Source organism: Ammospiza nelsoni, chromosome 5 (assembly GCF_027579445.1).
Source record: "Ammospiza nelsoni isolate bAmmNel1 chromosome 5, bAmmNel1.pri, whole genome shotgun sequence".
Lineage (NCBI taxonomy): Eukaryota > Metazoa > Chordata > Aves > Passeriformes > Passerellidae > Ammospiza > Ammospiza nelsoni.
The window spans coordinates 69109579-69126480 of record NC_080637.1 but is presented as its reverse complement, the minus strand read 5'-3'; the positions used below and the strand labels follow the sequence as shown (position 1 = coordinate 69126480).

General features: G+C 38.8%; 1 protein-coding gene across 3 annotated transcripts in view; it reads right to left on the bottom strand.

Moving 5' to 3' along the window:
• ERC1 (ELKS/RAB6-interacting/CAST family member 1) overlaps window positions 1-16902 on the bottom strand; it is a 274816-nt gene that overhangs the window by 151901 nt on the left and 106013 nt on the right. For 2 of the 3 annotated variants that reach the window (XM_059471721.1, XM_059471722.1), the window contains 3 exons: window positions 16591-16731; window positions 15336-15476; window positions 4978-5171 (listed from right to left, as the gene is read on the bottom strand). In XM_059471721.1, coding sequence (XP_059327704.1) covers window positions 4978-5171; window positions 15336-15476; window positions 16591-16731 — 476 coding nt within the window. Of the gene's footprint in view, window positions 1-4977; window positions 5172-12078; window positions 12115-15335; window positions 15477-16590; window positions 16732-16902 lie in introns of all 3 variants that reach the window. The other variant, XM_059471720.1, reaches the window with a different exon arrangement.

The following is a 16902-nucleotide window of genomic DNA, read 5'->3' as shown; positions in this document are numbered from 1 at the left end:
CCTGTGTCCTTGCAAGAACTACCCATCTTATCTAGTGAGTGTGTCAAATGAAAATCAATTTTAAGCCTACAACTGGAACTAGCACTTCCATATATATTCACTCAGTGCTCTCTTCTGAAAAAACATATACAGATATACTTCTTGCCACCTTTCAAGGACAAATTTCTCATTTGCACAATATGTGCACACCAATAGAGATGTGTTACTGTATAGGCTGTGTATAAATTATTCTCTGTATGAATTATCATCACAATAAAACTCAATAATAAGTCAATACTTGTATAAACCCAGGGCACGGGGAATATTTCTCTGTCTGCTCTGGGGTGCCCTGACCCCCAGGGCAGCACTGACTCTGACCCTCATTCATGGAGAAAGTTTCCCAGACTTCAAGATAGACTGGAATCCACTAAAGTGTGAAATAGATTATAGAGAGTAGTGTAGGTGATCACTTGGTGAGAAATTTAGGGTTTGGGATTTTTAGTATGTTGTGGATGGAAGCAAGGTGGAGGGCACAGGGTTTTGTCCTGGGTTTCCTCTTCATCCTTCTTCTTCAGTTGGGTTGGCATTTTGTAATTGGGCAGAAATTCTGCATTGTGTGCTCTTTGGGACCAGTTGTTGGGTTAAAAGGGAAAATAATCTCAGTGTCAGTTCTTCATTGCATAGTTCAGTCTTAAAAGACCTTGTAACAAGAGATTGTTGGCCATTTTGTGCCTTGCTGCTGAACTCACAGACTGCTTTACTGATAAGAAATAATCAACACCTGAGTCTGAACATGAATAAATGTCTCAAGTGCCTTCAACCCAGACCCAGAGAAACCGATAAATACTGACCTCTATCAATGACACATTTTAGAATACTTGAAGAACACTGACTTTTAGCTGGTTCAGGCTGGTAGGTAGGTAGCAGAGATTAGAACCAAAGCCAAAACACAGCAAGAAAAACAATTAAAAAGCAACAGCTTCTGTCAAGTTTAAATCAGGGAGAACAGCAGCAAACTTCCTTAGGACTGCGGTCAGGAGCAGCGCTTGCACTGGACATAAGCAGGTGCTGTTTGACCTAGGGAAAGAAGCAGCATTGCAGCAGCCCCAAACAGCAGCAGCAGCAGAGGCCACACTGCAGCCCAGAGGAGGAAACAGAAGCCTTGAGGGCACTCACTTTCCCAGGAAGTCCCACACAAACCCCCCCAGGTGTTGCGGTGCGGGGACCGACACCTGGCAGGGAGGGTGCGGAGTGCGGGAGCCGCGCTTTCTGAGGAAAGGCGCAGTCACAAACACCCCCGGGAACAAAACAGAACAAACAACACAACTCGGGGAGCAAGGGGGACAGGGGAGGAAGAAGCAAGGGAGGAAACAGAACACAAAACGAAAAGTTACAGAGAGACAGCAGGTTATGGGATGGCAGTACAAAAAGCAAACAGTTAGTTACAAAGGAAGTGAATAACCAGACAGCTACAAAACCTCTACGCCACCACAATAGGGGGCACAAATAAAACTTATGGGGCTGTACACCCACAGAAGAAATGTGGACTTAGGGCCCACCTTCCCATAAGAAAAAGCAAAATCCTCCCCACAGAGTATATACACCAATGAGCTTGTGCTTTCCACGAGCTCATATATGAGCTCATATCAAAATATATGTATAGCATGCACCATAATTAACACACTTCTTTTAACATCTTTCATCTGAAAAGCAATGTCTCCAGTCAGTAATTGCAACAGCTACTGAAGAGTGGAAGCATTTTCCTCATTATGTTACCTTAAGCACAAGGCAGCTTTGCTTGCATTGAAAAGAACAGTTTTCTGCTTTTAATTTCATCTTCTTCTCCTTACTGTCCTTTCTCTTTCTCTGTTCCTCTGTGCACACCTCCCTAACAGGTGACACATCTCTTCTGTGGATGAAGCTGTGATACCTTTTCTCTCTCCCTGACAGCATATGGTCTAGCTGTCACATAGAACCAGCAAGAGGGAAAACTACAGGGAGGAGAAACTCTCTTTTGAAAAAATCCCATTTTTTTAGTACAATTATTCTCTGTATGGGACTTTTTTCTTCTCACCTTGCTACACATGGAACACTGACTGTTCCTGACAGGCACAGCAATATTTGCTGTTTAGCTTGCTGACAATTGCTTCTGCAGGCACTAAGGCTCTTCTTTGCACAACACAGCTTGATCAGCTGTACAAGCATTAAAAGACAAGAAAATTTCTACCTCACTCTGCATGGACCACAGCTCAGGAAAGTCTTTTAAACGGCAAAATTATCTATTTTTCTCCCCTTAAAACCAGGACTCTTCTAGCTCTAAAACATGCATGTAACATGCCTCGATATATAGGTTCAGTCACGAAAGAATATTTTATAAACAAGCATTGTAGATAAAAACAGGACCAACCTATACATGAAATAGGCATGAAAAAACCTCTGCTTTGTGCAAAAACTCCCAAAAAGAAAGCAAGCTTTCAGAGAATAGTTCTTTGGGGGAGCACTTGAAAACAACAAAGGTCAAATACAATTACTCAGAAAGAGAAATTATCAGTAAAACCTCACCATAAAGTATCTGGAAGTTTCTATCTCTTTCTCCAGCCCTGTGTTTATATTACAGTTCCACCTGAAAAATCCTTTCAGGTGCTGATACTTGGCTAATTCACCATTAGATCTCTAGATCATGAAGACTTTTTCTATTTCCACTTAATGAATATTCTTAGATTTTTCTCCTCCCCTTGATTTATTTGGCTGCTGGCAGTCACGTGATAACAAAAGATGTCTTTTCTTTTACATAGTCAAAATACCTATTCTAATTAACAGAAATAAGAGAAAACATATTCTATCTTATCTCAGTATTGGAAGAAAAGATAAGTTAAAAAGAGAAGAGGACCACTTGATTTTTTGTAAGACTGACAATCATGTGGTAAGAAGGAATGGATAAAACTGAATAGACAAAGCATTTACCCAATTGTTACAGAATGATGTCTACTCATTTGGGGGTTCTACATTTTCATGGTAGGACTTTAGTCTGTGACTGAAACATCAAGAAACTACCATGTAACAGGAAAAACAATAACTGCTTTGCAGATGTCTAGAAGTGCATATTTTCCAAGAAAAAACTAACTTTCTAACTCTTTGACGATGGTGCAATTGCCTCTATCAATAAAAAGAGATCCATCCTAATTTTTTTCTTTGTTATTGTTCCTTCATAGACTATAAACTTTTTTGTTTATAGGACACTTGTGACTATTCAATTTTTGATGCTGCAAGTCAAATCATGATTACTTCCTGAATGCTAATGTAATAAAAAAGTCAGCTTGCATTAAAAGCATATTTAAGAGAATTCTCTTCCTGCCATTTTAATCTCCTCTAGGAATCAGGCTGAGGAATGATGCTTATTTCTGACTTTCTTTTCCTAAACAGTAGTTACTTGTCCACAAAGAAAAAAAACCAATTAAGGCACACAATGAATATATTCCTTCCCCCTATCTTAGTTCTGATAGAAGTTTGCTGCTTGTACCTGTTCCCTAGTCAACCTGCTTGTCCTAAAGAGGATGACACGGGAAATATCACACCAGAGATGGGGACCCAAAGAGGACTGAAAAAAAAAATCAGACAAACAAATGACTTTTAGCTTTTTCATGTCTATACTCACTCAACAATATCAACTTATTACCTGAATGTTCTGCTGATTACATTATATACCAATGGGCTGAACAACGCATCACTTAGGGAAAACGGGAAGACATTAAAAAAGAATATATCCTCACTCCTGGGTGTTTGAGCTTATGCCACAGGTATGAGGAATTTTGGTTACATAAAACAACTTAAAGAAAACCATCAGGATGCTGCTTACAGTCACAAAGAGAGAAGAAGCCCAGCTGGCAAACTGAACTGTTCCAGAGCTCTGTACGTGTCAAGGAAAAGAGAATGGACTCCTTAGAAAAGAGTTTTTCACATCATTCAGAGGGACCTATAATTTGACAATCAGCAAGCCATGAAAAACAACCACTGATTGCAGAACCTGAAATGTCCTCCACTTAGTTGCCCTAATCTTCCTGACACTAAATTGTAGAGTAATTAAGTAGAGAAAAGACAGAAGGACTATTCTGGCACAAGGCAAGTGGGAATAATCAAATTTCCATTTTGCTGCTCCAAGTTGGGAGTGGTAAACAAAAAACCCCAAACAGGTATTACTGCCCAGAAATTTGTTCTTGGCCCACAGTAAGATGAGAAAATGACAGAACATAGAATCTAACTCAGGTTTTTCACAAGATCTATTACTTATATTTGTGATTCAAACGTCATGGAATCACAATAAATTACATTTTTTTTCTAGGGACATAGTCTTCAGCCTCCTGGCTCCAAGAGAAAGATGGAAAATGCTGAAAAGTGCTGAATCAAATTTTGCTTGGAAAAAAGCAAATCTGCTCATCAGGCTTCACTTGGGTCGAGGTTTACCTGTATCCCTACCAGCATTGAGTTATGAGGCCACTTGTCAGAAGAATCTGAGTAAACAGTAACAAAAGCTATGAAAAGGCATTTTGCTTATTTGTTTCTGTGAAAGCAATGCCTGAAGAATGTCAGTAAATAGTAACACAAGCTTTCAAAAGGCATTTTTCTTATTTGTTTCTGTGAAAACCAAGCCTGAGGAATTTATTGTATCAAAACAAAAAACTCTTTTACAAACACACCAAAATTTCTGCAGCATTTCCTACGCTCGCCATTCCTTTATATCTCTATCTACCCTTCTAGTTCTATCTATCAGCCCTATTTTTGAGAAGCCAGGTAAGAAAAAGCAGATGGTAAGACACCCTTTTCCTAACAATGTAGCAAAATAAAGGACCAAAGAAAGAAAAACTTTAAATAGACTAAAAGCCTCTAAAAGACTTTTCCAAAACAGGCACCTTAATGTTTTTAAGTCAAGAAAAACAACTTATCGCTAACATACTAATGTGGGTTTTTTTGCTCCTCTTTTAACTTTTACACCATCCTCACCTTTCCAGCTCTGCTATCTTCTTATCCTTGTCATTCTTCTCGTTTTCCATCTCCTTGAGGATCTCCAGGAGCCGGTCCACCTCGGCCTGGGCCTTGCCGGACTCCTCGCGGTGGCGCGCAACCTCCCGCTCCAGCTGCTGCAGGCGCTCGCCCAGCTCGGGGCTGGCCCTGGCCTCCAGGGTGGCCTCGTGAGCCTGGGGGAAAAAGGGGCAAGAAACACCACTTCATCCACATGCAGCTCTGACAACCCCAAAATGTCAGCTGTCACGGTTCCAAAGTGCTATCTAGATCGCTATTTCAAAATAGCAAGATTAATTGTTACACGGGAATAAGAAAGGCCTATGCTATCTTTAAGTATGGGGAAATACTCTGCAGGAAAACAAATATAGTTTTTTAAATTCAGCTTAAAAGAACACATGACTTTTAATCTGAAACAGAAAAATAAATCACAGGTAACAGCCTTCAATAACTACATCACTCTGCAAAGTGTCAGACCTTTGCACAAATGGTGCTGATGTGCTCAAGCCCTTGCCAGTTCTGTGAGCCACACAGACTAGGGTTTACGAGCATGGCTACTGAAATTATCTTTGCTTAGTTACCTAGGAAATACATTTTTCAAGTCAGGCTGTTGGGACAAAAAGTACCTCTGGACTGAGGACGAAATGATCCCAATCAATTGATTGTTTGGGGAGGTTTTTTTTAATGGCTTGATTTGTTACAAAAATCACAAATTTATTGGCAAACCTAATTCAATAGTTCCCATGCATGTAAGAGATAGAAGAATGCAGTTTTAGTGCTGGAAGTTAAACCAGCAGACTAAGGACTATCCTTTTTCTCTCACGCTGCTCCTCTGTTCTTGGATCTTGAACTGCAATTTGATATCAATTAAAGCTATTTCAGAATTGCTCAAAATTGCTTCAGTGAATGGCAAGTTTGATGGAGCTCATCAGGATTGCCTGCAGGCCTTGCTCTTCTCAAAACAAACCTACACCAGAAAATAAGACTACAGACTTTTCTCCTCTCTGTGTGCAGCTGTGGAAAGTTGTTTTACAAGCTGCCAATGTTCTGCTCCAAAGCACACTAAGTCTAGATCTGATAGTATGGGACTCTGTTGCTTTTAAAGGTAATTGGAGAGTACTACAGCAGTAAAAAACTCAGGGCAGAAAGCTGCTGCTTCCAAAGAACCAAATAGCAAAATTATATTTGGCTAAATCTGTTTAGTTATTCAGTAAAACAAGACTGGAGGAAAATATCCATTCATTGACTCCAACATTTTTGCCTTGAAGTGTCTAGTTTTTAATTAGTTTCTTTAGAGCCAAGGCCACATTCTAGTAGAATCCAGGAGACTTGTGGAGCAGAATGTTATGGGACTGTGGAAAGTCTTGATGCCTGTCTTTAATGGGACTGACCTTGGGATGGATCTGGTTTTCCCAAACAAAGGAAAGGTTTATGTTCCAGGGCCTTAGCCCTGCAGCTCTTGTCTGAGGGTCAATAATAAGCTGTTGTGGCTTTCTTTTGTTTAAAAACAACAATTCCAGAAAGCTGATTAGGCTGAACAGTATTTTATCCTAGAAAAAAATGCCCCGGGCCTCCCAGGCAGATGTCAGCAAGGGTGCCCAATAACCAAAAATCATGGAAGAGTAGAACCAACCCTTTCCTGAGGTAATGCATTTAGGAACACTAAAAAGGCTCCCTACTTTTGAGTGACTTTCTAGAAAAATCTGACACTCCTGTGCCACTGAACTGTGAAACAGAAAACCCTGCATTTGGGCTTCTGGCTACAAGTGCATCCCTGTGAGGCTTCGCAAAGCCTTTTGGAGTTAGGGCTGTCACTGCTTCCAGATTCCTTGCTGCCCCATGAGCACCCCAAATCACACACCCTTGGAAAGGGCTCCCCACAGCAAGTGGAAGTGCAATTAATGCCCTGCCAGGAGGATGCAGACTCCAGGAGGAGGTGGCAGCAGGGAGACTGACAAGTGTGTCAGCCCCACGAGCAGCTGGGAGCACCAGGGGACACACTTGGCTTTGCAACCAGCATTGCTGGCTGTTTCTGAAATGCTTTTTTTGGGATTTCCAGCCTGAGGAAATCTGAAATATTTTATTTCATTTCCTTTTCAACTACACCTTAAATTTCAAAAACCTCCTCCAGTCTTTCCTTCCCAAATACAGGGAATTGGGAATACTGTTTTTGGGGTCACCTATCCATCAACTGAGGGCATCAGTATTCTCCTAAGAGACACTGAGTATAAGTTAAGTCAAGTCTGGTTTTCACTAGACAGAGCCTGAGTTCTTCTGTACTGGACTTAGGTATGTTTCCAACATCTCAAATTGTTTAACAAATACTCCTCCAGGCTCTTTAAAGTCATCCAAAATACATGATCAGATAATCAAGAAACTTCTTTTCAAAGAAAACAAAGTTAGGCTGTTAGCCTGGCTTATTAAACTCACTAATTCAAAAGAAGTTATAAGACCTAATGCAATTTGACTGTCAGAACAGTCCTGATTTATTTCACTCTGTTAATAAAAGCATCTCCACAACAACCCAAGAGACACTACTGAGAAGAGGAAATAAATTTTCTTTTCTAGAGAATTAGCCAACACGTCAGTGTGTCTGGTTCTTATAGAACCAAAGGGCTATTTACAGGACATAAATTATTGGTTAAGACATGTAACACATGTTATTTGTATATAATGCACATAAGTATGGATACTTTCACCTAACACAAAGAGAATGTTATGTGATATGCTGTAAACTGGAGACCACTTCCTGCACTGTGAGTTACTGACTGAGTGACTTTGGTCCATTTTGTGGGTTTTGTACAAAATACGTGTTTCATGACTGTATCTAAAATCCTACTGGATTCATTTATTGTATAAGAGAGAAAACCAATGCATTCAGAGCTTTCCCACAAACTCACATCAAGATCTGGAACAGATGAAACTGGCTACCTTCCCTGTGCAAAATAATTAATCTTGGGTTTTTTTCCTTTAACCAAAAAGCAAAACACAAATAATGAATTCCTACATTCACAGTAAAAAAAATACATATACAACTTGCCCCACCCATCAAAGGTGTAGAGAAATTCCAAAATAAGTAGTAATTTCATTTTGGAAGCAGAATCAACATCTAAAGTGACAAATGCACCAATAGTTTCTCCTGCATTAAGAGACTATAAGAAGTCTACTTCATAGGTTTGACTTCCATCTCTGCCTGGCACAGGATTTGTAAATCTGTAATTTTAATATAGTTACAAACAAATGTGATAGTGTATAAAAGAAGTACGACAAAAATTAAATAAATGTAGAAAGCAGCCTGCTGAGGGTGAAGGGAACAGTGCACTTTCTCATCTCTGCAGATCACTGAGATTACCTGATCAGAAGCTATTTAAACCCTTCAGCTTTTACTCCTGACCCTGGCATTAGCTCTCTGTGCTCCTGTGTGGTATCAAACAGGTGAATTAAAGAGCACAGCCAAACTCACACATTTCACTCTGCACTGATGCATAAGAAACAGCCACATTTCTGGAAAGCAGCACCCTCTTGAGCTCTGCTTTTATTAGCAAAGCTCATCTGATCAGTATTAATCTTTGCCAGTGTGAATTCAGTTTCAAATTCTAAGTGGCTCAGGGCAGAGAATAGTTTAAGTTTACTACTCTGGCTATGTCCTCCCAGTTTTTAAGAGGGACTATAAAGGAAGAGGTGGTTTAACAGCTTTCTGCTTCCCTGCTCTCATTTCCCATCTGGAAAGTGCTAAGTGATAGGGTGACTGCTTCAGGTACCTACAGAACATAAAAAAGAGTGATTGCTCCTCAACAAAATAAATGTACTCCAACTTCTCTTGCTTCCACAGAAAATCAGCTGACAAAGCCAACTTCTACAGCTAAAACAAAGATGACCAATGTTTCATAGAAATAACCAATATTTACAGATGGAGAGGAGTGGAAGACAAAACACATTAAAAAGAATTTTCTAAGTTGATATTTGTCATGCCAAAACCCTCTTTTTTAAGAGGTAAGATAATCTTACACAGCTTAAAGTGTGCCAGAGACAGGGAACATAACAATAGCACAGACCTAATTTAAAGGTTCTAAAATGTAAATAAAAATTCCAAACATTATGACCAAGACTCCAAATCAATATTCCTAAAATATTAACTAAATCAAACAGCAAATAACTCACAGCAAACACTTTCTACTTTTACCTATGAATTGAGACAGTAAATTCAGTTTAACATTTCACATACAAGTGTTGCCAAGAACTTTTGGCCATGAAGTAAAAGTTCCCAAGAACCTGAAATCCCATTTTAATCCACTCTCCTACCTCCAAGGGAGCCTCATGTCTCCTAAAAATAGTAAATGCACACACAAATACAAAAATATATTATGATTATTTACTGCAAAAGACAAACACTTTACCCATCTTCTGTACTAAAGGCAGAAATTCAACTGATAAAACATTTGTGCTGTCTTCTATCATGCCTTTATTAGTTTTAACAGAATTGTAAATTTAAAAAACCATCAGGCTTTTTCCTCCTTTAGTTCCAAGGCTTTACACACCCCAAACTGTAAAAAAGCTTTTTGAAAAGGCAGTAGTGGAAGTAAAAGGCTCAGGAAATTCTGTGATATACTATGTACTGTAAACTTGAGACTGTCACAGAGAGTTATTTGCTGTCTTTTAACCATCTCTACATGGTTGGTCTTTGTTAATGGATCTGCAAATTTTCGACACTGAATAAGCAAGTGTTCAGTTGGAATTGATTCATAAAGAAATTATTTTCTTTATGAAGAATCACAAAGACAGGAAGACAACTCAAGAGAGCCAATTTCCATTACTTTAAAAAGTGATTTCTTCAGAGATATACAAGTTCCCAGAGATGTCATTAAACACAAACCACTTGCTCTCTTTGGATTCAGCCCAGCACAGAGTGGGCAAAGCCAGGAGGGAAATGCCCACAGAACATTTCTCTTTGTAAATCCCTTTTAACCCCCCCACCTGCCTCCTCTGATTTGGCCCTTACTCACCTGACCACTGCTTTACAAAATCAGTTCACAAGCAATGAACAGACATTTAGTACCAGTTTTTGGATATTCAATGTACGGCTCTATAAGCTGCTTATTCTTGTCTGCAACATGACATTAAAAGAAATAATTCCCCAATTTTCTTTCTTATGACAGCACACAGATGGTCTGTATGCGTCATAAGAGGAGGAGGGGTTTGGCTACAGAGAACCAACCCCTACCATGAACATGAGCAGGTATCCACTGGCCAGGTGAGCTGGGTGGTAACCGATCACAGCCAACCAATTTTGGATGTGGAGTCTTTGGAACAGCCCATATAAAGAGCTGTGGGTACCAAAAAACTCTCCCTGCTCCATGAAACCCTGGTGTCCTGTTGTGTTTCTGTCTCCCCCACCACGACACTTTCTGTCATGCTAATCACAACTAATCACTCCTTAACACCACCAGTGGGAAATGAGGATGCATTATTAAACCTGTTGTGCAGGGGAAAAAGCAAAATGGAAATGTATCCTGCCTTATTCACTCAATGCTTTCCTGCTATTAAAAAAGCATTTTACTAGCTTATTTCTCTGGATGATTATCATCTCTCGTGTATATCTGGCTCAATCTTGGAGCATTTGTCATGCAATATTGAAAACAGCAAGACTCTAGCAGACAATAATTTAGTTATGAAATGCTATACAAATTACCTCACAAGGAAAAATGAGAAAGACCACACAGTGTGACATTGGCCATTTCCTGAATTTTGAATATTCCATTTTTCAAAATGAGTGCTACCTTCAAAAGTTTTTCTGGGAGGGGTAGAATAGGTAATTTTTTTTCAGCTATAAGAGTATCAAGGAGAAAGCATCTCCAACTTTCCACTACTGAGGTACGCTGAAATGAAATGAGGTGAGGTAATCAGAAAGGAACTTTAAAAGCCACCACAGAATTGCAGGATGGTTTGGGTTGGAAGGGTCCTTCAAGAGCATCTCATTCCAACCTCCCTACTGTGGGCAGGGACACCTCCCACTAAAACCCCATCCAACCTGGTCTTCATAAAACCTCTTGTACCTGATCCTGTGTGTTTGCTATATCATACTGGAGGATAAAATACAAAGTCTCTTCAATATCTTCTGTGTTCTGACTTCAGAGTAATGAGTTTGCATGCTATTAAAGATTTTGTAGAGAATATGCTCTCCTGACACGAATTCTTCTACCTATTTGCACCAAGTACAATCTATTTGTATTATATCTCATTTTCTCAACTCCTTATTGACACTATTTAGCCAGGTTAAAAGAATTTCTGATATGGGATGCCACAAAAATGGAACAATTGCAAGCCCAGAAATTTTCTGACTCTCAGACAATGATTGTCAGGATAGACAACTCCATTTACCCTGAACATTGCCAAGAGTAACACAGGTATCAGAAAAGTTCTGTAACACCATTTTTTATGCACAGAGCCACAAAAGAAATCTCTGATGAAAACCACCTTGGATTACGTAATTTACAGTGTCAAGATATTACACAAACACTCCTTGACAGGAGTGCTCTTTGACATCAAACAGGAGGCTGGAAATAGGATCCAAAATTAAACTGACATAGTACCAGTGAGCTGAATGGTTACACAAGATTTGAAGCAATCTTTCAGTCGCTGCAACTCAGTTGTTATTTCTACTGTGCTGCTGTGCCCAGTGTTACAGAACGCGTTCACACAAGAAGCTTGATTCGCATGGAAATTCCACCTTCTTGCTCTGAAAATGCACAGACAATGGAGATGACAGAAAAGCTACAGGACACTTCAAGCACCAGCAGCAAAGGGAAACAAAACACAAGACACGATATTAAGCTGTCCAAACAAAAATGCAGTTAGGCCAAGGCAGTCAAACAGTGAAAACATCTCAGAAAGCTTTTTTGGAACATGACTGGTCTGACATCCCACTGCTTTTTGTTTGCATCCATGCTGTCCATACCCACTATACTAAAGGAATTCACCAATACACTCTGTGTTGGCCCAACTATAAAAGCAGAGGTGAATACACATGCAACACAAAAAATTAAATGTGCTGGCAACAGCCCCTCAGATTGCCAGGGAACTTACTAGCTTGGATGGATGACTCAATAAAACTTCAGGGTGCTAAAGGGAGAAAAGATAGGAAAAGATGGAGAAAATTTGGGATAGGAACAGTGTGAGAGAGAAAAAGAAAAGATGTAACAAGAAAAGAATTTAAAATAATAACTGCAACATTAATTTACTAAGATGACAGAATCTTAATTAGTGGTTTTAGCATGCATTACTAACCAGCTTCTGGAACATGAGAAACATGGAGAGTTACCCTCATGCAAGTCCCAAATTTTATTCTGAATTTTTCAGTTTAACAGATTTGTCCAGCCCCCACATATTTGATGCAGTTCTTTGTTTGGGTTTACAGATGAGTTCCACAGATTGAGAAGGACTTCAATTCCTAGTGCTTCCTTTGTATCAATTTCAAGTCAACTGAATGGTTTAGAAAACTAATTCAGTAACTGACACTATCTGAATGCTGAACACAATTTTCCTTTTTGCTTTTATTGTAACAAGAAATCCTGATTTCCCTGGCAGCCTTTTTCTTTCTGTGTGGAATGCATCATTTATTGTCCCTTCTTGGAAAAAAAAAATATCAGTTGAGAACAAAAGCCAGCCTTATCTATCAATATTATCAGTAATATTTTGAGCTGTGGGAGAAAATCCATGTTCACAAAATAAAAAGCAGCAGAGTCTGTATTAGACTAGCCAGGCTAACTCTTGGGAAAGACAGAATTTGGATCAACACTTCATTAAGTCTTTTCTTCCTGTTTTTTGAAAGATACTATCCTCCTGAATTTGAAGAAAGAACACCACAGCAGAAAAAAAAACCCAAAAAACAACCTCTGAGTATGGCTGTTGAAGGTAGAGGTATTTTCCTGGCAGGGAATCACTGCTAACTTTTTCTGGTGAAAAGTTCCTAGAACTGCAGCAAGGGGAAGTTTATTAAATGGTTTTGACTTTCCTCCCTAAAAATAAGGAGTATATCTATAGGGAGAAAAACTATGCACTGGAAATGAAGACGGACAAAAGTCCACTCATCTTTCCTGGAAAAAAATTCTAATATTAGCTGGTCTCTCCCAGATCAAAAAAAACAAAATGAAACAAAGTATACTGGCTGGGAAAGACAAGACAGAAAATGCTGGGAAAAGAGTCTCCTGAAGAACAACTAAAGGAAAACTTTCTCACTATAAAAATAATACATTAAAATAGTAGCTTGGACAAAGATTTTCCTAAAGAAAAGAAAAAGCACCACAGAGCATAACAGCACTTCACAGAAAGAACCTCCTGTGTGTTATTTGCCTCGAATGATTCCATCTGAGCCAAAATGAAGACAGGACACCATGTAAACTCAACGGGGATTTATGAGCTGCTTTCAGCCTTCACAATCTCCCACTGCATCTCCTGCTGGCAGCAGGATGAACAACTGAGCACAGAGGCAGTGAATACAGAATAATCAGAACATTAAGCACACAAATTTGCATAACCATTGTATTATTATTTGAAAAAAACAACCCCAATATGAAAAACACTGCAGTTTTAGATGCTAAGCCAAAGATCAATGTAAAACCCTTATTGCTGAAAAGAGGAATAGCAGCAAGAAGTGAGTACTTCAAGGGAGACACATGAGAGTAACATGGAACTAAAATAAATTATCAACAACTTTTCAGCACTCTTGCACTCTGCTCGGTTAATATTTTTGTTTAGTGTAAAGTTAATTCCCTTTTACAGAAGAAAGGGAAGCTTGCATGGTTCATGATTCCTTTGAGGGTCACTGTTTGCAGGTTAGAAAGAGTTTTTTGCAAGGACTACCAAAGTCTTTTTTATTTAATGGCTCAACAGTAGTCCAGATCAGCCTCTCCTGCAGCTTCTTCACTTCTGGGGCTCATAGATCTGACTGGAAGTACTCAAAGTGCTCACTGGGAATAGGAAGCAAGGGAAGCAAGACTGATGTTAGACACATCTCCATTCAAACTGTGAGGGAAGAACCCAAAAAAAAAAGGTTTTTAGTCATTTACTCCTAAGGAGCTACAGGAGAGCTTCCTTCTTGCATGTGTCTCATGCAAATCTGCACTAAGATAATGTAATAAACCTCAACAGAATGAACCTCTAATTTAGTTTTATACTGAATGCTCTTATGTAGCCATTAGTTTTAAGGTTAATTATGACAATTTGAAAATTATTTGCAATCGGTAACAGTGCAGAGGTGTAAAAACAAGATTTTAGAAGCTTAAAATGGAGCTGGATTATCTGTCATAATTATTTCTTATTTCGTCTTGAAAATGTCAAACTGCCTGAATAAATATCTGCAATGCATTTAAAAAGTGAAAGCCTTTAAAAATAATTTTTTTGCTTCTGTGCAAGCTACAATAAAACCCACAAAAGAATTGGAAACAGCTGGAAAAGAGGTTATTAAAGAAATATGTAAACTTACTATAGGTATAAAACATATTTAAATGAATGTTAACTATTTTTCTCAAGTAACTGAAGTTACTCCACATAGGTATTGGTAGGCTACCAGTTATTATTTTGGTTGTAGAACTGAAACCATCCTGACCATGACTTAGGTAGATTCTTTGGATGAGGAGATGCTCTAACCATCTCTGGCAAAACTTAGCTACAATAGATTTGTCAACTCATTACCAGCAACACAGGGTGAAACTGCAATTCATGGCAGAGAATTGAAAGATCCTTCAGAAATAGACAGAATGAAGCAGGACAAACATGGGTCTATATATATGCATGCACAGAGTCTCATTTACACTGTTCTCAGGTGCAGTAACACCAACACAACAGGAACTCTAAACAGGTCTGAACTGATGACTCAAAATCACACACTTCACAGGTGGCATCTTCTTTTCATTTGTCTTTTGCTTTTTTGCAGGGCCAACCCTGCACCTGAATTTATCACATTAACTCCTATAAGCATTGATAATTGGTATGTGAAATGTTTAGCTGTTGTTTTTTTCAGCTGTCACATCAATTTAATACCACAAGCTGCTACAAGCTGCACTGAAGCAGACTAAGCCCCAAACTCTTAGTACCTGTAAATAAAAAAGCCAACTGCACTGCTACTGCATGTAAGTGAAATCCAAATTTAGCACAAGTGTCTGAAAGTTACTTTCTGATAGGCTTAGCCTGCAATATGATTTGCATGGACACATCTTCATGGTTACTGCTGAAAAGAAATTCAAAGAATTTGCTCTTAAGACCCCAAGTTCTCTTTGCACACATGGGCAATGTGTTTAGAACTGTATGCTTACAACACATACATAAACATGCACTAAGATTACCTTCTTCAATTGTGTTTCCATCTTCAAACATTCTTCCTTTTTCTGTTCTAATGCAATCTCCAGTGTCTTGAGTCTTGAATCTTTTTTCAGTCCTGATGAAGCTAATGATGAAGCATGTTCCTTAAGATCCAGTAATGATGTCTAAATTAAAAGATGTGAAATAATTATCAAGTAAGTGCAATAGTTAGTTTCTTTTCTGTCTTTATTTTCCTCCTATTTTTTCACACTGTGTTCAGGATCTAATTTAAAACCATTTTTTCAGGTTGTTTGTGTCTCTGACTTAAGACAGCTTGAATTAATTCAGGCTTTCAGGATAAAAATAAAACCTTGTCTAAATTAATTTCAAAATTGTTTTTAAAGATGGACAATTCTGTAAACTGGAACTTGTGCTCCAGTGAGAGTCATGTTAAAGAAAAACTGGTTTTCAATAAAACCGTATTTAAAATCAGTTTAAACTCTTAAAACTCTATTTAAGATTAAAATCTTGTGGTTAGAACATTTAGCCACTGAGACAGTTGAAAGCATTTCTGTATATGGTTTCCACAGGGTGAAACTGATTCATGCCACCTTACTACAAAAGATATCTCAACTTCTTTCTTTCTATATTATTTTTGTGCTTGCTTTTTTTTTTTTTTTTTGCTGTCAAATGCTGATTTCCATGTAGACAAACCCTTAGTATTCTTTCTGGGTACATATTTTTGTGTTGCTTTACTTTGACTGAGTTTTGAAAAAAGATTGCAAATACACAAGAGAGGAACAGAGAACATTTATATTTCTCCAATATAATTAAGGTAATTTGTCTAGCCAACTGGCTCATTACCAACAATCAACCTAATTAATCAAAAAAATACTTGAGAGTCTAAAGAACTGGCTGTGTTGCTTGCATAAAGGAACAAACATTATCCTCATGCTTTGGCACCCACAGCTTTGATCAATTCTGCTCCTTCCTCCCTACACTGAGACAGGGCCAAGCTTGATCCCAGCCTTCCCTGTCTGTCAGCACAGCTCAGTCAGTGCCACACTGACCAGCAGCCAGCCACCACTAACAAGATTAACTGCTGCAAACAAGGGGATGGCTGCTATCCCTCAAAAGGTGGTTCTGAAACACCGATGCTTTGCAAATTCTCCAGTGATGCACCAGATCAGCTTTGTCAGAAGACAATTACTATAAAGGAACAGTTTCCTTCAACTCAAACGTAACACAAACAGAGACAACAAATAATTCCATCACAATAGATTCGTGCTGCTGGTCAACCTCTTTCTCTGTGAGATCTCCTTGTAAAATGCTGACTCTCTCTTTCAGGTCCTTAATGTCTTTCTTGTAGTTGTCGATCTCTTCCTGTTTTTCTCGTTCATCTCTGTCACGCTGCTCCTTTAAACGCTCAATGGTCTTTTCCTGACAAAAGAAAGCACTCTGTGAAGGAAATCCCTCTCAGTCAATCCAGCTTCTGAGGTGCCTATCACAACAATTCTGATACACTTGAAACGAGGAGAAGGAGTGTATTGCCATTTCTTTTCTTTGCGGTTGTAAAGATCCTCAAGAAAGAGAGAACTTGGGAAATCTGTG